General features: G+C 36.6%; 1 protein-coding gene across 4 annotated transcripts in view; it reads left to right on the top strand.

Annotated features, from left to right (window-relative positions):
- Positions 1-24,754, top strand: part of ZBTB10 (zinc finger and BTB domain containing 10) — a 34,315-nt gene that overhangs the window by 2,810 nt on the left and 6,751 nt on the right. For 3 of the 4 annotated variants that reach the window (XM_032869133.1, XM_032869131.1, XM_032869130.1), the window contains exons 2-3: positions 8,853-9,738; positions 23,368-23,466. In XM_032869133.1, the coding sequence (XP_032725024.1) occupies positions 8,853-9,738; positions 23,368-23,466 (985 nt within the window). The remainder of the gene's footprint in view (positions 1-8,852; positions 9,739-23,367; positions 23,467-24,754) is intronic. The other variant, XM_032869132.1, reaches the window with a different exon arrangement.

The raw sequence follows: 24,754 nt of genomic DNA, 5'->3' as shown, positions 1-24,754 counted from the left end.
AGAGAATGTATTTCCTAAACTCCTTGAAAACATAAGCCCTTAGTTAGAAAACAGATAAGCTATATTTCAGTCCTTATTTCTTGATTTAGTATTTCCAGTTTAAAGATAGTAGGCTTACCATTTTGGTAAATCCTTTTTTGAGCTGAAAGAGATGTTGAGCCAGGTCTTGTTTTAAGTCTTTTCAGACAACCTGTATGGTAGATGGAATTCATTCTTTTGTATTGGTAACAAGTCACTGATTTTAGAATGTCAACTTTCAGATGTGATACCCTCTGCGTGTTTATTGGAGTGATCTTGCTGTTCAAAACACTTACGCTGGAGTTAATTAGGTGCTATCCAATAACCCCATTGCACAGTAGTTTCTCAGAAGTTAACTTTAAAGCATAAGGTTATTTTTCCCATGGGAGAATGGTAATAGTTTTTGCACAAATTTGAGTTGCCTAAGCTCTAGAAGGAAGGTCACTTAAAGATGTACAATCCCAAAAGGTTAAGTAAATTGTCCTAAGTCTTAAATTCCCTAATGACAACTGAGACTAGAGCCTATAGGGAATGTTGTAATGGAAAAAGAATGGCTTTTGGAGTAAATCTGGGTTCAGATCTCAAGCTTTTCTGCAATTACTAGCTTTGTGAGCTTGGCTAATGGAGTGAAATATAACTAACATTTCCTTTTGTTCTGTATGCCGGGCACAACATTACCTTACTCTGCAAAGTAATTATTTTATTTTATAGGTGTAGAGTTGGGGACTTTGTAGGATGATGGAGGTGGGAGACTTGTGAAAATGAAAGTGTACTTTCCTAAATAATTAGGTTGGTTATTCAGAAAATTCTAAAAAGAAATATTCTTAATATACAGTGGACTAATATACAGTGGACAGACAGCATAGTCTGTCCCTGTAGGCAAATCTGAGTGGGAATGCAAAATATAATTAGCTGCTTAGTGAACCTGAAATCAGAGGAAGGGGAATTAGTTGGATAACCTTATGATAGACTTAGAGTGGTGTATCCTTCTCCCCTAGGCATTATCTGGATCAGGGAATTCAGTCCCTAGGTAAAACGTTTTCTAAACTTGATCTCTGAATTATTCCTCCTTTTCTCTTGGCCCCCCCTCAGAAGTCCCCCTTTTAAGATAGCATGTGCATGTCATCTTTCTCTTAGGACATTCTCTCATTGGGCTGAAGACAATACAATTTAGTAAGTCGTGTGTCTAAGGTTATATATTGGTTTCCTTAATTAGATTCTGGATGTTTCTACCCTGAATTGATCCTACCTTCTCTGTTTTCCTTGCAACGTCGGTTTGGGGTGTTAACCTTGCTGTTGACCCCAGGTACTACCAGCATATCTTTGTCTTGTTGATTAGAGTGACCTTTTCAAGAATTGACTTATTCATATGGGCAGAATTCAATTAGGTGTTGTTTTTTTTTTTTTTTTCCCCCTTTGCCCTGTAGCCTTTGACTACCTGTAGGAGGCAGTATAACACAGTCTGTAAGAGCATTCTGGGGTTGGTTTAAGTTAGGGGGACTGAATCCTAATCCTCTACTTTCTGGGCAGGCAAATGAGTTTAACTTCTAGTTCCTCTGTGTATGCAAAGTATATGTGCCAGCATGTAATCACTTAAATGCTAGCCATTATTATTTATCACCAATAACTACAAGTTTTTGGTAGCCTGGTACTTCGTGTGTCTCAGTGTTAAACCAATTTTGACAGTTTGGAAACCACTTCATCTTATGGGATCAATCCTTATTTTAGAGAATCCTAAGTTTTCTTTTTTCATACCTTCAGAGACTTTGGCCATCCTGTTCTTTAAACATTCTGAGACTTTCTCATACATGCAAATTTTTTCACTACTTCGTAAGAATATCTTGCATTAGCTTTGTCCTATCTTAAAAATGAAGTGAGAGTTCTGTAGTTCTTCAGGCAAGAATTCAGTTTGACGCGAAGGGTCGTACACACCCTTTATTCCCCTCAACAACTCTTGGCTTTTTTAAAAGAGGGATGCTTTTTGAGAGGAGGTTGGCCAAATCTTAGAATGTCACAAGTGTTACTTTTCTTTCTTACGCGTTCTGAAAGTAAGAAAAGTTCTTTTTCATTAAGTCCGGGTGGCCAAAGAATTAAAACACATTTCTAAAAAGTTTGCTGTTCTGTAATATTGCTCATGGGAGAGTCAAAATAGTCTCTCAAGAATCTGTTCTGAGCCTTCTTTCAGAGAGATCCTTATATTCTTCATAAGGACGTAAGGGGTAACATACAGTTTTCATTTTAAGTAGTAACGGTCTTCATCAAGGAAAGTTAAGTGATTAGGTTATACAGGATTTGACCATTTAGCCTAGAGGACTTCAAAATTGCTTTAACAGTGGTTACCACTGTATCTCGGTTCAGATCACTTTCTACCTAACTGTGAAATTTTCATAACCTAAATTACATTCTGTCAACTCTTTCCAGTTTACTAAGTCTAAAACACACGGTCAGATGTATTGCTACAATTTCATTAATCTTTCTAAAAAGTAAATACTGAATTTAGGTCAGTGATCTGATAGACATTACCAATGAGAGTACGTTGAGGTGCTCAACTAAAGCAAAACTGACATGGTCTGTCTGTAACAGCCTTCTTTGCATTTGACAAAGATAAGGCTTAAAGGTTTTTTTGTTTTTAACAGCGTAGGAAGAAAGGCTGAAGAACCTTTCATTAAATACTAAAGATGAGGGGCACCTGGGTGGCTCATTAGGTTAAATGTCAGGCTCTTGATCTCAGGGTTATAAGTTCAAAGCCCCCATTGGACTCTATGCTAGGTGTGAAGTCTACTTTAAACAACCAACTTCTGACCCATTAAATATGCATTTTGTATAATATATAGGGTCTAACATTCATTATGTTTGATTTATTAAGCTGGTTCATTTCCCTTGTGTTTTTGTTTTTTTTTTTAACTTTTTAGTAGTCTTTGACAGTACCCTACAGTGTATGTAGGATTGGTTTCTTTCTCCCTCTTCAATTTACTTACGTGAGGTAGATCCAAAGCACTGGAGCTAAAACCTATAAATCAGACATTTTCTCTGCCCTCAAGGAACTTGTAGTCTAGTGAGAAGAGGCAGACATAATAAAATGAATAGGTATCTTTTTAGAAGTATGTTCAGGTTACAGTGAAAAAGCAAAAGGAAGTCATCAATTCTGCTTGTGAAAAGTTGGGAGAAGCTTGTATAATTGGCTCTTGAACTTCATTATGTTAAATGAATAGGTGTTGAACAGGGAGGGGTGAGCATTCCAAGCACTGCGATTGGAAGCAGCATTAACAAAATAAAATTGAGAAGTGGATAATTGGTTACTGAGCAGGAAGAAAAATCGAGTTTGAATAGGTAATAGACTATGGAGGGTCTTTTGTCATGCTAAAATGTTTGTATTTTGTTCTGTTAACAAATGGGCAAACTATTTAGCAGTGTTAAATGGGAGGATCATGAAGAAATACGTTGCTGTCATAGACACTTGCTTAGTGTGTGTGTTTTGAGAAGAGTGCTGGTAATAAAGCCTATCTTTGGGATCTAAAATTGGCTGAAGGGTAAAATCACCTGAAGATTTCCATTCCACCACTGATGTATAGAATTAGAATTTCCATTTTCTTCAAAAATTCGGATTCAGAAGTGGAATGTTTTTATTCTTTAAATAAAGTGTTCCAGTGGGCAGCTGCAACAGAAGTAGTAAAGATTTCTTTAAGATTGTATTTTTTTATTTGAGAAGAGAGATAGCACGAGTGGGGAGGAGAGGGAGAACAGGGAACCCAGTGCCAGGGTCTATCCATGACCCCGGGACCATGACCTGAGCGGGAAGCCAACGCTTAACTGATTGAACCACCCAGGCGCCCCAAGATTTTTGTTTTTAATGCTTTCAGTTTACACTTCCATGTTTCATATTGGAAATGCCTTTTTTCTGCTAATCCATTTATTGAAAGGATTATAATTTTGAGTAAAGTAAAATAGTAGTTGTTGATTTTTTAGCTAAATAGTATTTTCTTATCCTTTTTGGATTGACTACACATGAACTCAACTGTCAGCAATTGAAATTTCTCTCTTCAACTCTCCTTTCATAAGGGTGGGGGAGATTAGGTGATGGTCTTGGGTTCTCTGCCGGTTGGGGCATTATCTACCTGCCCAAGCTAGAGTGCTGAAGACTGAGCCTACAATACCCCCACAATATCTAGTATGTTCTGTTGATTTTTATCTTCCAGATATTTTTCCAGATTCTGACCCATTACCCCTCCCTCCATTAACATTTTAGGTCTTAGGTTAGTTAAGGTCCTGGTTTCTTGCAAATATGTTGCACTATTAACAGTACCTTCACCTGGGTCACAGTATCTCTAGTTTTAGTTCCCTGATACTAGTTCCCTACTTAGCTGTCAAAACCATCTCTTACATTACATAATCCAATCAGATGTAAGGCACCTGTCACAGTCATTTTTAATCTGGGGGGGAATATGATTCTCTTGATAACGGATGGAAGCTATAGCCTCCAAAAATACTCATAAGGGCATTAATTGCATTTCTTGGGCTTTGTGGGGGATCACCTTGAAGTTCTTTCATAAATCCGGAATTGTGAGGGTGCTGTAAGACCATCTTGTTACTTTTTAATGCTGTTATATTTGTTTGGAATGCTCATCCTCCTATCCCATTTTTTCATATTCTGAGGCTCTGCCCAGGTACATCTTCGAACCTCCCCACCGCGCCCACCACCACCACAAATAACTGGGCTAGGTAGACTTTCTCTCTGCTCTCTTAAGAATTTGTTACACTTTTTAGTACCTTAAGAGTCTTGCCCTCTAGTGGTCTGAACTCATTTTGGGTCTACAGTTGTAGAACCTGCTTAAAGTAGGCATTCACTTTATGTTTATTAAATAATTGAGTCAAGTCATGATTTTTCAAACTTTCAGCAACATTTTCCTCTGTAAGTAAAATATTTACTTTTTTTTTTTTTTAGTTTCTCTGGAAGTAAGTTTAAAGATGCATATTATGTATGCATTTTCTTTTTTATATTAATTTTAGAAGAGTTGATTCTAAGGTCTCCTCCAGATCTGAAATTACAATTTTACTTATGGGCATCTTCACAAATAAAAAACTTGAAGACTTTTCAGATTTATAGAATCTTTGATGTAACAGTTTGTCTGATTTCTGAAGTCTGAATATCCCTTTTTTTTTTTTTTTTTTTAATTTTTAAAGATTTTACTTACTTGTCAGAGCATGCATGTGCACATACAAGCAGGGGGAGAAGCAGGCTCCCAACTGAACAGGGAGCCCAGTGCAGGACCCAATCCCAGGATCATGACCTGGGATCATGAGCTGAGCCTAAGCAGATAATTAACCCATTGAACCACGGAGGCGTCACTGAATGTCCATTTTCTTAAAATCTTGATTAGCCAGTTTAGATGAATGTTTTCCATTTTGGGAAAAGGAACAGAAAAGTTTCCCAGCATCTGAAAAGACCAGTTCTAGAAATACTGAAAGCTTTTCATCAGTGTATTTTTTATATCTTCAGTGAATTCATCAGTATTCTCAGTGGGCATTTAGAATGTTAAAGAAGGAACCAGAGGCAGAGATGGCGTGAGTTCCTTTGGAAACTACTTTAAGATTTTTATGTTTATTACTAAGATTTCCTTAATATATTTAGTTCAGCAAATAATACCAGCTGTTTGTTTTAATGTTATGCCCTTATTTAAGCTCTGATTTACCCATGTGCCCAAATAATACTCCCCTTTGAGAGTACACATACTCTTGACTTGGAAAGCCTTCATTTTAAAGAGTATATTTAATAGGTGCTGTAGAAACGAGGCACAGTCCTCTAATCAGTAGCGAAAAAGAAATTGGTGGTGGTGCTTATTATAAAAGCAGGAACATTATTCTTTTAAAACATTAACAAGAAATAGTGGTTGAATAGTTGTGTTTGATTTGTATATTTTGTGTTAAAATAGAATGGGCAAATATTTTGGTGGATAGGCTATTGTCTGAGTTATTTTTAAAAATTAGGACATTTGGTCTGATAATGGCTGAGAACTTCAGACTGGCCCAAAAAATGCAGAACACAGTGACCATCGCCTAAAATGACTGTATAGTTAGACACAGCCTCCTCCTTAAAGGTTTGAACTGCCAGATTTATAAACTTTAGGTGGCTTCTTGATTTGCAAATGCTAACTCACTGCTAATCACAAATTCTTCGTGATGTGCTGCCAAATTTTGATCAGTGTTTAAAATTTTGCTTCTTCCAAGTGTATATACTGTTATTGCAACATCAGAACTTTGAACCAAATGAGCTTTTTGCTGGACATGCATGGCATGCATATAGCAATGCTTAGTTTCAGGCCTGCATTAACGGAAGGTTCTCAACTTGGGATGTTTCTTTATTGAGTGGAAAGCATAAGCAAGTTAGTAAAAAGTCTTATTTAAAGGGACATCAAGTAAATAGTACTCTTTTACAGAAATTGATACTGTAGCATTAATTGTAGTTTTTAGTATTGATTTAGATCTTTATATATTCATACATTTTCATTCCCTTTTGGTAAATAGTTTAAAATTTCACATTCACAACATACTGGTTTATGTACAAGCTCCAAGGTTAAAACTGTGTCTTTTTTTTAATCTCACTTCCTTCACTTCACACCTTCAAAAGCAAAAATTTGGGACTTGTGAATTAATTTGTTTTGCTTACTTCCCTTAAACCTGCCAGTTGTTCATGAAGATTGGGTGTTTGGTAGGAGGTAAAAAGAGCTAATTTAGACCTTGAGACTTCATAGATAAGCATGGGGGGAGTAGGATGTTAACATACTAGGGCATTATGTCTGCGAGGCACTGGGAACTAGTAGACTGCTAAGGGTCATTTGGAAATGAAAAGAAAAATCTCTACCTCCCATTCATCCTTCTATAATGATCATATACCCCAGACTTCCGGCGTTATCTGTACTATTCCATTACCCCTGTGGGATACTGAAGTGGCCTGGAATTCTAATATTTGGTTTTTCAGTTGACTTCTCATACTTGAAAGCAACACAAAAATTCTTAAATGGATCATTGACCTGGTTTAGTTTCAAGGAAATTGATCTTATTTTATGTATGGCCTCCTGTGTTAAGTACGCAGACTTAACCTACTGTTTTTGTAATTTAGCCATACCCGTGTGGGGTTAAATGGAGTTGTAGGATTGTTTGGGAATCTCACCACCAATTAAAATATTATCCCCATGAAAATTCTTTTGCAGTCTTAACTGTGTTCCCAACACCTTTCATTTTTTTTTTAATTCTTCCTCTCTCCTCTTCTCCAAGCCTGTTTTCTCAGCATGTTTTACAATCTAGTATGTATTTTCCCATGTTTTTTTCCCATAGTCATGGATGTTTGTCATTTACAGAAATGGCCTGTATTTAAATTATTATTTTATGCAAAGAAAATACGAATTTTTAATACTTTAGGGCCAGGAGTTTCAACCATCTTTTCTACCAGAAATATCTAAGAACATTTTTGAGTGGAAAAAATGATTACTTCATTTCTCTAACAGCCATTATTGTTTTTTGTTCTTTGTTTAAAGATATTTATTTATTTATTTGACAGAGAGAGCGAGAGCGAGACCGTGAGAGAGGGAACACAAGCACGAGTGGGTGGGAGAGGGAGAAGTAGGCTTCCCGCCAAGCAGGGAGCTGGATGAGGGGCTTGATCCCAGGACTCTGGGATCATGACCTGAGCAGAAGGCAGACGCCTAACAGCTGAGCCACCCAGGTGCCCCTCTAACAACCATTATTAAAGTGTGCTGTTGTTTTATGGGAATTACCATAACTTAAGAGATGCTAAACAGAACTATAGTGAATACTTGTCAGATTGATAAGAAAATTTTTAAACTTTTAGGAGTTTTGAGTTCCAGGGTGCCTAGCTGGCTCCCGTGGTAGAGCATGTGGCTGTTCATCTGGATGTAGCAATATTTAAAAAAAAAATAAAATCTTTAAAAAAACAAAATACATAAGAGAATTTTGAGTTCAGGAATTTTACTTTACATTTACTATTTATGCCCCTAAAAAGACAAGGCATTTTGAAAGTTAATTGGGAAATTATATGTCTGGGTATTCCTATAGTTGAAACACATTTTCTTACCCTTTATCTTTAGATTTAATTTCATTGACCTATTTGATTGGATGTTTGCCAAGACTAAAAATTTACCTTTTTAGTAGTGTTAAATGGGATGAAGTACCCAATATTATAACTTAGATATTTTATAATTCAATAGAGGGACTGTTGCATTCTTATCAGTTAGAGATAAGGCAAGCTAATTTGATTCCTATATATGAAAGTTTCTTTTCATAGGAAAGTAATTGCTATTTTAATTTTACATAATTCTGGATCCATGTCCTTGGCTTATATATGATACATGCTTTTTTTTTTTTTTAGATTTATTTGTTTGTTTGTTTATTTGAGAGAGAGAGAGGAGAATTAAAGAGCATGAGAGGGGAGAGGTCAGAGTGAGAAGCAGATTCCCCACTGAGCAGGGAGCCCAATGTGGGACTCAATTCCAGGACTCCCAGGATCATGACCTGAGATGAATGAAGGCAGTTGCCGAGGCACCCTGATACATGTTATTCTTTAAATCAAATCCTGCTGATCCTTAATTCAGATGTGTTTGATTTTTCTTAAAATAGAAGTGGCTGGCACTAAGCTTTTTGCACTTTTCTCCTCTCAGTATTTGGAATTGTGAACACTGCAGTGTCAATAAATCATGACTGCTAACCAAGTAGTGCATTTGATTAACGCTTTTTAAAAAGTTAAATTGATACTTTCCTTCATTTGGGGATTTGTAAAAAGTAAATAAAATTTAATACTAATGTTTTCCATCCAATTACAGGAGACAGAAATACCATCAGAGGAGGGGTACTGTGACTTTAATAGTAGGCCAAATGAGAACTCTTATTGCTATCAACTTCTTCGACAACTAAATGAACAAAGAAAGAAAGGTATTCTTTGTGATGTCAGCATTGTGGTGAGCGGAAAAATCTTTAAAGCTCATAAGAACATCCTGGTTGCAGGCAGCCGTTTCTTTAAGACTTTATATTGCTTTTCAAACAAAGAAAGCCCTAACCAAAACAATACTACCCATTTAGATATTGCTGCAGTTCAAGGTTTTTCAGTCATCTTGGACTTCTTGTATTCTGGTAACCTGGTGCTCACAAGCCAAAATGCCATTGAAGTGATGACAGTGGCCAGCTATCTTCAAATGAGTGAAGTTGTTCAAACTTGCCGAAATTTCATTAAAGATGCCTTAAATATAAGCATTAAATCAGAAGCTCCAGAGTCTGTAGTTGTGGACTATAATAATAGAAAACCTGTTAATAGAGATGGTCTGTCTTCATCACGGGATCAAAAAATTGCCAGTTTTTGGGCAACTCGGAATCTTACCAATTTGGCAAGTAATGTAAAAATTGAAAATGATGGTTGTAACGTCGACGAGGGCCAAATAGAAAACTACCAAATGAATGACAGTAGTTGGGTCCAGGATGGTTCACCTGAATTGGCTGAAAATGAATCTCAAGGTCAAACAAAAGTGTTTATTTGGAATAATATGGGCTCCCAGGGAATTCAAGAGACTGGCAAAACAAGGAGGAAAAACCAAACTACAAAGAGATTTATTTATAATATACCACCTAATGAAACAAATTTAGAAGATTGCTCAGTGATGCAGCCACCTGTTGCCTATCCAGAAGAAGATTTATCCTTCATCAAGGAAGAACCAGGTAAATATTTTATATACAAAGGTATCTCAGTTTTCATGCTAATTAACTATGATTAATTGGATATAATTGGTTGGATATAATAATCGAGGTATATTTGTAAAGTATTTCTTAAATTATAGAAGTAATACACAGGTACTGAATTTTGAGTGTTTATAATAGAAGGGAGAAGATAACTCAGACAAGAATGTAATTTTTGTATGTTTTTTCTCTCCACATGTGTATGTGAGTTTTTCAAAGTTGGTGCTAATAATCAGGTATTTGCTTATATTACTTATGGCACGTGGACTCTTCTTCATTTGTAGTTCTTTGACTTCTCTGATTTTTGGTCTCTGATCACTTTTTTTGTACCCAGTGCTGCAAAAGATATAATGTAATCTTAGTTAAAATCTTAGTTGTAATATATAATCAGTTTGTCATTTCAGAATATTTTTAAGACCTAATGAACATTTTTCCCAGTTTGGGGTGTTTTTTTTGGGTAATTAAACATTTAAGTGTTTTTTAGAATTTTGCAAATGACAGTGGGATTATTCCAATTTGTTTAGACCTACTGTTCTTACCATAAATCTTACAGAAGCTGAAATGTTTAAATTTGTCCCACTGTCCCCTCATTTTCATTCTCATTAATGAAGACAGGACTCTGAGATATTTCTCCTCACTATGTAACTAAAAGAATATATACAAAATCTGCATGTCACAATTGTACTGTGGACTTTTTTTTAACGGGTTTTAATGGGGTGGGAGACCATTGTTACAGTGTATAAATAGAAGCATTTGAAACTTAATTGCCTTTGCTTAACTTAATTATACTTGAAGAAGCAGCCCTGTGGATTTGAGGTTTTCCTATGCAGACCCCAGACTTATGGTATATGTGTACCACTGTCACATATGATTCAGTGTTTGTTTGGCTGCCTCAGAGCTCTGTAACTATTCAGTGTGTCTGATTTACATCATGGTGATTATCTAGGGATGGAATACTTTGTTAAAAAGAATCACTGTTTTTAGTTCTACAGGACAGAATGCCATAGTAATCCTATGAAATGGTTTCTCTGGCCTTTTAGGTGTGGATTTCGTTTCCATTGGTTTTTGGATTTACTTGGGTGAAAATCAGCATATTTGCATAATGAATATGATTTAGTGATCTTTTCCCTCATACTTGTTGACTGTTACATAATTAAATCCTCAGAGGCAGTTTCTTTCAAGTATTAAGGTAGATTTTCATAGCATCGCTTTATTTTGGCTTAATTTTTAATATAGAAGACCTTGAAATTCTCAAAGATGAGCTACATTGTTTTTCTGCTGCAGAGATGAATCACTTTATGGTGGGAACCTTGTGTTTTTTTAAAATACACACATGCACGTGGGCACACACAAGATTTAAGGGATAAGCAGGTTTTGGGGGTAGTATTGGCAAAATCGATCAGAGCTAACCCTTTCTTAATGCCACATACAATTGAAATAATTCAAAGGAAAGCACTACTATTGAGTCACAGTGCATAATTTACAAACTGCTTTTTTAAAAAAAAGATATTTATTAAAGCACAAGCAGGGGGAGCAGCAGGCAGAGCGAGGAGAAGTGGGCTCCCCGCTGAACAGGTAGCTTGACATGGGGCTTGATCCCAGGACCCTACTGAGCCACCCAGGTGCCCCTACAATGCATACTTTTAAAAAACAGCATTACTAGCTATTGTTTTGGCAAGCACCCCGTCAGCTGAGTTTGTATCAATGGAATAGATGTATCATAAATTTTTGGCAGTATAATATGCTTTCAACATCTCTTACATCTTACAACTTATAAAAATTCTGTCACGTTAGGGGTATCACTTTGGTGTCTGAACCTTGCCTGACATTTTATCAGTGATAACGCTATATTCCAGCTGTTAAACTTAATGCAACTTCTCAGTGCCTCTAAATCCAATGTCATTGAGTACAAGGAAATGGGGTGTCTTATAAGGATATTATGATTAGGACATAATATGATACAGAGCCAGGGTTTGGCAAATTTTTACTGTAAAGAACCAAACAGTAAATATTTCTGGTTTTGCTGGTCATAAAGTTACTTAATTCTGTACCATTGCAGCCCGAAAAGTGGTCACAGACATTAAGTATACACAGAAGATCATGAATATGCTTCAGTAAAGCTTTATTGCCAACCCTTGGTATAGAGCAGTGGGTCTTTATCTTTCTTGACTGCATATTGACATTACTTGGGAACTTTGAAGACCATGATGCTTGGGTCTTTGCAGTAGAGATTGAGTTAACTGGTTCTGGGATGTTGCCTGGTTGTTGGAATATCTATAAGCTCTGTAGGTGGTTACACTGTGAATGAAGTTTGAGATCCACTGACAAAGAGGAATGAGCCAAAATTGAGTCATGATTTGAAGGATGAGCTCTGTACTTAACTGTGTGACTGTGACCAAATTAAATTAACTCCAGTATTCAGTTTCCTCATCTTTAAAGTGTGGTACTTATTTTAAGGAATTAATTAAGAAAATTAAATGACAAAAGCACAACTGTCAAGGTCATTATAGATCCCCTTAAAATGGGAGATTTGAGATTATTTAAAATGAGTTTTCCAGTGCAGTATGCTTTCTACTAGATTGTAGAAGTTACTTTATTTTGAGCCAAAATTTGTTCTTTTAAACTTCATGATTCTGCCATTTTGAGTAGTATAATCTGAGCCTAACCTATTGACCTGATAACCAACCCTTCAGATATTATAGATAATTTATTAAACTAAGTGAATTCCTTATGAATTCCAAGCCCCTTTACCATCTTTCTTACAATCCACCAGTTGTTTTTTTTTTCACCCAGAAATTTTGTTGTACAAAATTAACTACAACTCTGGAGGCAAATTCTAACCGATATAGAACACAGTGGGTCTGTGTTGATCAAGGTTAAGGCCTGTCTCAAGGTCATTCAGCTAGTAAAAATAGAGGCAGATTTCATGTTTAAGACCAGCTTACATTAAAACCTTGCAATTAATGAACTGGTAGACTGTCTTTAAAAAAAAAAAATTGGTCCCTTTTAAAACCACAGACATTTTTATGAACTGCACCATCATTGGTTATACTTTGATTTCCACTTAACTGAGAAAATACTGATAATGTTCAGTGATATAAATGCTTTTAATAAATTTAAAGTTCTGTAGGCAAATATCTGAAAAGACATAGTAAATTATTTATATGGCCTATGAGCAATGCTTGGCATATTTGGACTTGCAGATCCCCTTAAGAACTGTGACTTCCCCAGACTCTTAAGCCTAGAGTCTGGGGTTCCTGGGTGGCTCAGTTGGTTGAGCAACTGCCTGACTGCCTTTGGCTCAGGTCATGATCCTGGAGTCCCTGGATGAGTCCACATTGGGCTACCTGCTCCGCGGGGAGACTGCTTCTCTCTCTGACCCTCCCCCTTCTCATTCTCTCTCTCTCTCAAATAAATAAAATCTTAAAAAAAAAGTCTAGAGACTGTAAACCACAGCTCTAAATAATATCTTCTTGCCACATACTACTGAAGCTCATTTTTGGATGCCTCATAGAGAAATGTTTTAAGATACCAAGATAAGATGGTATACCCAGAAATATCAGGGATTTTAATTTTTTTTTAAATTTTAAACTAGTATATTCATTATTTGACTCACTACTGCAGTTTGCTTCAAATCATTTTTTATATATAAGGGTATTTGAAAGTATAACTTAGAAAAGGTTAGAAACTTCTGTCCTTTTTACTGTTTTATTGGAGTTTATGGGAAAATTAAAACTGTCAGAAAAAAAAATTCTAGGTAATAAAATAGGAAAAGAGGTGTTATTAATGGGTTTCTCTGGTAGTATAAAAATTTCAAATCCTTGTTTTACTGATACACAACCAGAAAACGAATGTCTGCCAAATAAAGTATTTAAAGATACGAGACGAGATTAGGAATTATAGGAGTAAACATAATACCTATGTTGTTTTACAGAGTGTGTTCCCACATGCTGTTGCCTTTAATCAGAGCAAGTCACGTGTTAATCTTACTGTTGATCTTTTGATGCTCTGGGATTATTTTCTGAATCTAGATTTTTCAATTATGTCAGCCACACAAGTTGCACCCATTGTAAATAACTGCTCTGCATGTGTACACATAGATTTAATTTTTGCGTGCATATATAATTCATTTTGAACAGACATTTTTTAAATGACAAGAAACATCAGGAAAACAAATAACATAACAGCAATAAAGAAGTTAAGTGTGCTAGTAGAGAGTGTTAATATAGTTGTCCTAATTAAGCTTTTAATTGGCTCTAAGATGCTAAGCAGCCTCTCAAAGGAGGAAACATGCCAGTTCTGGAAGATGATAAACTTTTCTGGTACTGAATTTTGGGTTTTTATATAGTTGATACCATGTAGCATAATAAATAATATCCTCAAAAACGTTTTTAGTAAACGAAGCAGTAGATTATATAATTGATTTTTTTTATCTTTAATAATACAAGCTGATAAAATTCTGTATAGATGATTTTTTTTCTTAATGTCATACAATATTCAGATGCAAGGTGATTTTACTTGAGCAAAGAATTTAGAGTTGTTATTATTTTTTTAAATAGACTATTTTTTTAAGATTTTATTTATTTATTTGACAGATCACAAGTAGGCAGAGAGGCAAGCAGAGAGAGGGGGAAGCAGGCTCCCTGCTGAGCAGAGAGCCTAACATGGGGCTTGATTCCAGACCCGGAGATCATGACCTGAGCCGAAGGCAGAGGCTTTAACCCACTGAGCCACCCAGGCGCCCCTAAAAGTTCCTTGCTTTCATCTATACTTCTGGGGAAAACAGTATTAAAACATTAGCAAATTTTTATTAATCCTTACAAGTAGAGTTGAAATCAGGTTTCATTTTACAGTTTCAGTTTATATATTTGCCTTTTGGTTAAAAAGCACATAATTTGAATATTTAGAAGACAACCTTGAACAGAAAGCCCGAGCTGAATATCTTTAAGATATTCTAATGAGTCATATTTGAAGCAATGAATTATTCTATTTATAGTCAACTCTTTAGAGTTCTATCCAGCACTTACGCTCTTCTATGTTTTGGATGATAATTGATACTTGACATTACTTTCAGATGTTGCAGAATCCTAAAATGCTTTCTAAATGATTAAATTTTTATAATTTTGAAAACTGGCCATTACATTTGACACTAATACTTTGACCATGTCCTATAAATTTACTGTATAAACTATTTAAAATATGTTTAAAAACCATGGAACTTGGCTTTGTTTAAGGAGATGTGGGCTTTCAACTCAGTTTTACTTGACTGTAACTAGCCTTGAGTGTATCCCACATTATGACACTAATGGGCAGAAAGAAAAATTTCATAATTCTGGCATCTTGAAATGAGTAAAAACTATCCAGAGCTTTTTCTTAATCATTTTGGCAACAAAACCCAATCCTCAGCAGCAAAACCAGCTATTTATATCTTTTACTCATTTCTTTAAATGTGAATATTCATGTTTTGTGCAGAAATACTGTTCTGATTATAGGATGCTACCCTAGACCCCACTGGGAGTATTGTAGTTACTATTTTCTAAAATCTGAAAATTACTGCATCCTACATCTTACTCTAAGCATTTCAGATAAATTTATGGATCTGGATTAGTTTTTCTTTGTTCTTTTATCTTAGGGGGTTCCAGATGTTCTCCTCTACCTTTCAGGCATCCTTTTGGTTGGATGTATGAAGGATGCGCTACAAATGGCAATGTTAAATCACTTTCCTTCAGAAACTGTTAGAATTGGGTATTAAATGGTAGTTTGAAAGCCTGATGTTCATTTTAAAAAATAAAGGTCCAGCAGTACTTTATGGGCTATAAAATATACATAAGAATTTTCCAATGTTTAATCTTAAGAGGATGACCGTAGGTAGTAGGAATATTCTTTTTTTTTTTTTTTTTTTTTAAGATTTTATTTATTTGACAGAGATCACAAGTAGAGAGGCAGTTAGAGAGAGAGAGAGAAGCAGGCTCCCTGCTGAGCAGAGAGCCCGATGCGGGGCTCAATCCCAGGACCTGAGATCATGACCTGAGCCGAAGACAGAGGCTAACCCACCGAGGCACCCAGGCACCCCGGTAGTAGGAATATTCTGACATCTTTTTACCCTTCTTTACTTTTCTTCTGCCAAGTGTTCCTTTCCTTCCCTATCTGCCATATTTATCCCAAGAGATGAAGGTACTCATTATTACCTACAGGTTACAAACACTAAAGAAATAATCTGTGTGGCCAGACCTGGTGTTGAAGAAGCCTGTGGACTAGTTTTACAAAAGCATTTTTTGAGTTCTGCCTGCTCACAATATCAAGTTATCTAAACCCTTTAAGTGTAGATTGTTGAGAGATCTGTAAAACTGAAATTTTAATTTCTGACATCATCTTAATATTCTGGGGGTGTCTTAAGTCTTCATTCATCATTTTACATTTCCAGAAAAGTTACATTATAATCAAATGCTACTTTCCTGGGATACCAGAATATCTTTCCACATCATAATAGGAAATTTAGTGATTAAATTTTTTTTAAATCCCCCCAAAAGTAAGCATCTTGCCACATGTCAAGATTGAGGAGTTCCTTACCTGGAACTTGTTCATAATAGGATTGCTGTGGGGTAGAAACATACCCAGTGTCATGTGACCAATGTTAAAATAGTAAGTACGGCAAGGGGTGCAATGGGAGACTTGGTGAAAGCTATATAGAGACGGCAGTGATAAGAATTGGATCTTGTGTAGGAGTTTCCCAGGAGAGGGAGGGAGAAGGGCATTCACTGACTACAAGGTGGCAGGAAGTCAGGGCAAGCAGGTTAAAGAATAGAAAGAATGTAATAGGGAATGAGGTTGCATAGATACATAAGAGCCAAGTTGTGATTCTCTTTGTTCTGCATGGTAAATTTGTGGATTTTTACATACTGAGGCCATGGGAGATTTTTAACTAGAGATTAGGTCTGTTTATACTTGCCTTTGGGAAAAAACATTTGGAGGGTGTTCGTGGATTAAAGTTGGGGGAGTGATCTGGATAGACCTTTTAAGGACTAATGAGAGCAGAAATAACAGCCTTGTTTGGGTAGTGCAAAGAAGAAACAGAGCTTAGTCTGAGATGGGGCAGTCACTTGAGTCAGTGGGGTGTGAATGGAAACTACTATATGTTGAGTCTCTAGGCTGCTGTAGGAACTGTCAGGGATGCTTTATATAATGTATGTATTTGCAAGTGAAGTTAGTCCAGTGAAAAGTAGAAAAAAACAGATCACAGTGAGTAAAGAAGAAAAATTATACCTGTTTATGAAAAACAAAATAGTTCTGAAACTGTCTTCAGAGAAGAGAAACTTGATGTTGGTATATATTTAAGTGAAAATGAAAGTGGGGAAAGATCTTACTGAGTCTCTTGAGCTTTGTGCAATGGAGTTATTTCTAAAACCTTGATTTCTTTCTTCTCTCATTTCATTCTTAAGAATATTTGTCTTTTAAGAAAAAAAAATTTTTAAATGATTTTTTAAAAAGATTTTATTTATTTGACAGACAGCGAGAGAGGGAACACAGTGCTGGGGGCGGGGGGTGTCGGGCAGGGAGGGATGTAGAAGCAGGCTGATGGCAAGCAGGGCTCGATCCCAGGACCCTGGGATCATGACCTGAGCTGAAGGCAGCCGCTTAATGACTGACCCACCCAATCACCCTTAAGAAAATCTAAGTTGGTCTGCACCTGCCTCATGTTTGGAATTTTGAGAACCAAAAGAAAATCAGGGAAACCTTCTTCCCAACTTAGTTCTGTTAGCACTTCGAGTCAGGTGCTGTGCTACTCCCTACCAGATGATCTGGAAGCACTGCTAACCTGTGATCCCAGGGAAACCTGTAACCACAGGCACCAAGATTAACCTCACTTAATGACACCTATATTTATATTCTACTTTACATTTTACTCAGTATACTGATGTCACTTTTCATAGCAGCTTTGTGAAGTGTGCAAACTCTTTTTTATGTGAGGAAAATAAAGTCGATAGTTAAAATTTTGAGGAGTAGGAACTGAGATTTGCTTTATCATTCCTTTTCTTTCCATCACATGTTAATCTGGTTTTTTAAAAATCCATGAATAAGAAGTCTTTTTAAAAAACGTGCAAAATATGGTTAATCTGAATTCTTTTAAAATGAACCTGAAGAGAAGACTGCTTTCAAGGATAAACAAAAATGTATGAACTATAAAGAACAAGAATAGCTGATATCTTCGTACACTTAAGATTTTGGAAATGGTTTTATTAAATAAAGAAGTTAGTAAAGTGAGTGTTGGTTTATCCCAGAGTGTAAGGTTTATTTTTTCATTTAGCAAAAAAGTATATGAAATATCACTAGGAAACTAAATTAAAGATGGGTGTACTTGACTTCTTCGCTTTTATTTCTAGCATTGCAGATTGTGGGGTTTTGTTGTTGTTTCGGGTTTATTACTCGGTATGTGCCAGGTCCATAGCTTTGGTAGATCATTGTTACCTCCTGAAACTGTTTTAATAGCTCTTCAGAAAGGTCTTTTGTTGTTAGCAGAGATATCTTAGGCCTTTTTGCTAAGTTTAAATGAAGTGAAGGATTTCCATAGAAAGGTCACGAACGTCAAAAACCAAGTATAGAAGAATTTATTATTTAATCCTATAATTTGGAGAAAAAGATGATGACCAAGAGTTACTGCTTTCACTTCCTAGGGAAGCAAAATTCATTTCTATTTCAAGTGAATGGTTAGTTGCCTTACTTCTATCCCACTTAACATCAGCTGATTAAAATGAGTTTCTATGCAGTTTGGCTGATTTCAAATAAGCTACAACCGTGATAGGATGTATTGATTCCTGAGTTAAGTGTGCTCTTTATGAAAGTTACTGTCAACCTAGAAGAGCTCACCTGTTCTGAGATTTGTTTTTGATACCAATAACTGATACCTTTCAAAAGAGTTTGAGAAAAAAACACGGTACAAAGGAAGAATATATTTGTCATCTGTTAAGCTTTCAGGTTGAGGTGTTCCGTGCTTAGTATAGGATTAAAGATCACAAGTTAAATTCTGATACTAAAGGGGTAGGGTTAGGAGACAGGAAATGTCTATTTTAAGAACTAGCTGAGGAAGCCTTCAACAAATCACTATAGAATATTACATAAATAGAAGCAGCCTGCCTGTATTTACAAATCCACTTGGCAGAATTTTAAGAAGTGCCCTCTGAACAGACAGTACACTCTAGAATAGTGACTTTTTTTTTCCCCCTAAGATTTTACTTGAGAGAGAGAGCATGAGCTGGAAGAGATGCAGAAGGAGAAGCAGGCTCCTGGCTGAGCAGAGAGCCTGATGTGGGGCTCGATCCCAGGACTCAGATTAGTGACCTGAGCCAAAGGCAGATTCTTAACCAGCTCAGCCACCCAGGTGCACCTGGAATAATGAGTTTTTAAAAAGATACTGGGAGGGGCGCCTGGGTGGCTCAGTGGGTTAAGCCTCTGCCTTAGGCTCGGGTCATAATCTCAGGGTCCTGGGATCGAGCCCCGCTTCGGGCTCTCTGCTCGGCGAGGAGCCTGCTTCCCCCTCTCTCTGCCTGCCTCTCTGCCTACTTGTGATCTCTCTCTCTCTCTCTGTCGAATAAATAAATAAAATATTTAAAAAGATACTGGGAAACCTAGTACAGTTGTTGAATATTGATTTAAATTTATTTTGGAAATATATTCAGCTTTTCATAGGAAAATAAAGCCACTAAATTTCAGTTAATCATTTTCAGTTTGTGGTTATGTTTTAGTGTTACTATAGACCAGAAAACTGAAAAAGTATTCTTTAAATACCATTAATTAAAACGAAACTACTAATAGAGGTTGCAGAGAGAAGAATATTCAAACCAACATTTATTTGAAAAGCATTTTGTCAGGGTGCCTGGGTGGCTCAGTTGATTAAGCTCTGCCTTCATTTTCAGGTCATGATCTCAGGGTCCTGGGATCAAGGCTAGAGTCAGGCTCTCTGCTCAGCAGGGCATCTGTTTCTTCCTCTGTGCTCTTCCTCCTTCTGTCTCTTTTTATCAAATAAATAAAAATCTTAGAAAAAAAGTATCTTGTCATGATGAGTGCTGGGAAAATAAAACCTAATGAGTACCCCTCCTCTCAGGGGACAGGTAAGGGAGTCTCTCTGCTGTTGCTCTTCTCCACCTGAAGTACTTTTTCATTCTCCTGACTTCCAAGCCATTTACTCTAGGCAATAATCTCACTTTTTACTCTTCAGCTTTTATTTTCCCTGTATGGTGGTGGTAGATGCTGTCCTTAAGTAACTTGTCTTCAAACTTCTCTCTATATGTTGATTGTCTTTGCTGTCTCCTAAAGACCCACACATTTGCTTCAGGATTCCAGAATCCTTCTCTTTGAATTTCTTCAGTACTTTTAACTTGTCCCTTTCTTAGTGATTTCATTTCAGCATTTAAATGTTTATTACTTCACCTTTTAAAAAAACACTCTTACTCTGTGTCTCCCCCTTTGCAACCAAATTTCTCAGTTTATATTATGTAATTCTTCATCTTTATTCACAATATAGGCCACTCTTAGTTTTTTCACCTTGCCCCACTGATATACCAGTGTCACTTGCTCTGAGATCACCAGTGACCTCCTAGGTGTTCAGCATTTGTTGAATGAAAGTATTGCATGTTTCAGTCCCTAGCTTAAATTTTTGGCAGCATTGTTATGATGGGCTACTTCTTGAAATAACTCCTTCCTTAAAATCTGTATCATTTTCTGGTTTCTTAAATGCTAGGATTCCTCAGCATACTGGTCATAGTTTTTTTTCTCATAGTCTCATCTGTTTAATTCCATGGCCTTATTTACCACACACATTCTGACAACTCATTTTTATTACCAGTTTAAGCATTATATCTGTATAGCCTTTGGTGCTAATTTCTCCACTTAGGAGCTTAAACGAAAAAAAAAATTAAAATTTTGAGTGTTTGTTACATACCAGGTAGAGCTGAGTGCTTTTCTTTATTATCATTTGGATAATAATAAAGTGCATAGATCTTTCCCTGATAATTTCCCTACTCTTACAATAAAACAGTTCTCAATCTTTAGTAAGCATCAGAATCACCTAGAAGGCTTTATAAAGTGCAGATTTCTAGGCCCCACTTCCACAGTATCTGATTCTGTAGGTTGGGATGGGGCCTGAAATTTTACATTTCTAGCAAGTTCCTGGGTAATGCCCATGGTGCAGATTTGGGAACTACACTTTGAGGACCACTGCATTTAAAAAGCAAAATAACCTGCTTCACAACTGTCACATAGCTGGGATATGACAGAGCTGAGACTTGGTCCCAGGTAGTATCTAGTGTTTACCCATTTAACCTACTATTCCTACTCCAAACATATAAATTCCTCTTTGTTAGGTGTGTCAGACTGTGTCTTCATAACTACCTAAAACTGGTCCTCTTTTATAATTTTTTTTCTTCTTCTTTTTTTTAAGATTTTATTTATTTATTTGACAGAGATCACAAGTAGGCAGAGAGGCAGGCAGAGAGAGAGAGGAGGAAGCAGACTCCCTGCTGAACAGAGAGCCTGATGCGGGGCTCTATCCCAGGATCCTGGGATCATGACCTGAGCTGAAGGCAGAGGCTTTAACCCACTGAGCCACCCAGGCGCCCTACTGGTCCTCTTTCATTAGTATTAGTATAGGATGGAAGCTTCCCACATTACTTTCAAACCCTGCCTCTCCCATATTCAGTCTCACCAAGCACTGTCAGTTCTTCTTCCACAACTACTTTCTTCCATTTGCTGTTGCCATCAACCAAGTCAAGGCCACTACTGGTTCTCATCTGGATTTCTAAAATAGCTTCCTAACTAGTCTCCCTGCTTCTCCTTTTGATCTCCTTTAATCATTCATACAATACCAGCCATAGTCTTTAAAAGGTAAATGAGATTAATACTTTGTTTAAAATCCTTTCACTGGTTTTAGATTAAAGGCCAAAATCTTTACCATGGCCTTTAGTGCTCTTAATTATGCCTGCTTGAGGATCATTTATACTGTTCTTTCTCTCCTTCATTATGCAATTATGTAATCCTACTGGCCCATTAGAATATAAGAGCTAGAACTATTTAGTGTTTTGGGGTTTTGTAACTATGCACTAGAACCATTATTGGGTGGTATTCTGTTGTATAAATGTACCACGGTTTTATTTGCCCACCATCAATTGTTTTTTGAATCAAGTACCTGCTGTATACGTAAAAAGGAATTCGTGTGTTTTTTCTTCTTTGGGTTTTTTTTTTTTTTTTTGAGACTTATGACAGAGGACAGATTGTTCATAAAAAGTGGCATTTTAAAAATGTCTCCATATACTTTTTTAAAGATTCTATTTATATATTTGAGAGGTCGAGTGGGAGGAGGGGCGGAGGGAGAAGAGTACTCGCTGTGGAGCAGGGAGCCCAACCTGGTACTGACCCCAACATCCTGGGTTCATAACCTGATTTGAAGGCAGACGCTTAACCAACTGAGCCGCCCAGGCGCCCTGTCTTCAGATACTTTCAATTTGGGGGAGTAGATAGTACCAGTGGGATGATGCTAGGTGCACTAGTAGGAGCCCGACGAATATTAGGACCCTGTATTCTAAACTACGGAGTTTGAAGGTAAACCTAAACGCTGTGGTGAACCATTGAAGATTTTAAATTAAGGGAGCAACTTAGGATTTATGTTTTAGGAGAATCTTTCTGGCATGATGAATATAAGTACTAGCACTGTATTTTGAAGCAAGGAGAACAAGAAACTATTTCAGTATTCATTAATCCAAGAGAATGGTGATGGGTACCTGAATTAAGGCAGTGGTGGAGAAACAGAAGGAATGGAACAGATTCAAAAGAAAACAGATTGTAACCAAAAGTATTCGTCTCATTAGTGTATCTTTTCTTTTAAGCTGCCTCTCACATCCTTTCCATACTTCAAGATTAAGGAATTAGTTCTTCTCTTAAGTCTACTCTTCTAGCTTTAATTTGTCTTTTTCACTTCTGAATCAATACAGAAACAGTAATGTTTTACACATCTAGTACTTAATACCAACAGTAGCAGCTGTCATTGGGTGCCAAACTCCTTAATTTGTAACACTTGACTTGCATTATCTAATCTCTTTTTTTAAAGATTTTATTTACTTATTTGAGAGCAAGAGAGCACTAGCAGGGGGGGTACAGCAGAGGGAGAAGAGAAGCAAACTCCCCTCTGAGCAGGGAGCCTAATGTGGGAGTCGATCCCAGGAGCCTGAGATCATGACCTGTGGCAAAGGCAGCGGGCAGCCTCAGCCGACTGAGCCACCCAGATGCCCCTAATTTAATTTCTGTATCAAATCTATGATGTGGTTGGAAGCATATACCAGGAAGCTGAGGCATATCCTCACATAGCCAGTAACCTAATTCACCCTGCCTCTTAAAGCTTATTCTTACCCAGTATACTCTTCTTACTGTTGAGTGTATTTGTTCTTGTGGTTGAAACCATGTCTTAGGGTTTTGTGCCTTAATAGCATTAAGCACATAGTAGATACTATAACGTGCAGATATTTTTCTATTTAGTCTCCATAAGAAACGGTACCAAGAAAGGAGTGGTTGATGATGGCTGTAGTGTGGTTGTAAATAACAGATTATTCTACATCTCCTTTTCAGATCTGGATGGTGCTCTACTCTCAGGGCCAGATTGTGATAGGAATGTGAACACAAATTTATTGGCTGAAGCCGGCTCCAGTCAGGATGGAGGTGATGCTGGTAGGTACAGTAGGATTTTAGTAAGAGTATATTATAAGAGGATTTGAAGATGGGGAAGTGTTTGTGTGCATGATTAAGGACCTGTTGCAATTTCTTTCCCCTAAAGGAGAGTATTAAATGTAAATACCTTAAACCTGTGTTAGCTGTGTTTATGATAAGACTTTGGAAGCCTGATAATACAAATGGAAGGGTGTTCATTATTGTTTGAGGGAGCCACTTATTTAGGGCTTTAAAAATTCTTAAATATCAAGTAATTAATAGAGCTGGTGACTTTCTGCTAGTACATACGTAGCATGAAAATGGTCATCATCCAAATAGTTGATTAATGTATTTGACTGACATTGATGTAAAATAAAAGTATGGTTGGTAATGGAGATAGAAAATGTTAATTCTAAATAGCAATATTTCTATCAGTTGTACTTTGGGGGGAGTATCCTACACATACAGGCAGAGAGTCCGTAGATATTCCAGAGAACAACATGAGTATAAATAAATTGGGAACAGAAAAAGCTTTCTTTAGAGAAGAATGCCAAGCTAATAAGTACAGAATGACAATTGAAAAAAATACCCCACAGGAGATAATTCAAGATCATCTGTGGATGTTAAGCCACTATTGATGGGCTTATCACAATGATTGGGCAAAAAGGCTGTTGTAATAGCATATTCACATGGTCTCCATATAATTTCATAGATTACTTCAGTTACAAAGAGGGAAAGATTGCTTTATAATAAAAAAAATTGGAAATACCATGCCTCTTGTCATAATGCACTAGCCACCACACATCATCACTCATGTAATATTCTTGCCAAAAGGTTTAACCCAAATCTAATCATGAGGGGGGAGAACATCAGACTGGTCTACACAAATCCAGCTACTCTGGATTTTAAAATGTTAATGTCATGAAAAACAAGCAGAGGAACCACTAGATTGGAGCAAACCAACTAAATGCCTTGTCAGTCTTGATGACATCAGGGTTCTAAAATGACTAGGGGGCATTTGGGGAAAAGTTGGGAATTTGAATGAATAGTATGGATTAAATGATGGACAATTTTAAATTTCTCAGATGTGATAAAGATACTGTGGTTATGTAGGAGAAAGTTCTAGAAGATACTTGCTATATTGAGGGGTGAAGCAATGATGTAAAGATTTTCAAATAATACATAAAAGGTGTGTGGATTCATAGAAAGCCCATGTGGCAAAACTAACATTTGTCAAAGATACACAAAGGGATATAGATGTTCATAGATTAAACTTCTCATAGCCTTGGAATTCTTTAAAAAATTGATG

This window comes from Lontra canadensis, unplaced genomic scaffold, assembly GCF_010015895.1.
Source record: "Lontra canadensis isolate GAN:19392208 unplaced genomic scaffold, GSC_riverotter_1.0 scaffold37, whole genome shotgun sequence".
In the NCBI taxonomy this organism is placed as follows: domain Eukaryota; kingdom Metazoa; phylum Chordata; class Mammalia; order Carnivora; family Mustelidae; genus Lontra; species Lontra canadensis.
Note: the sequence above shows the minus strand (reverse complement) of the source record. Positions and strands in the feature narration are given on the sequence as shown.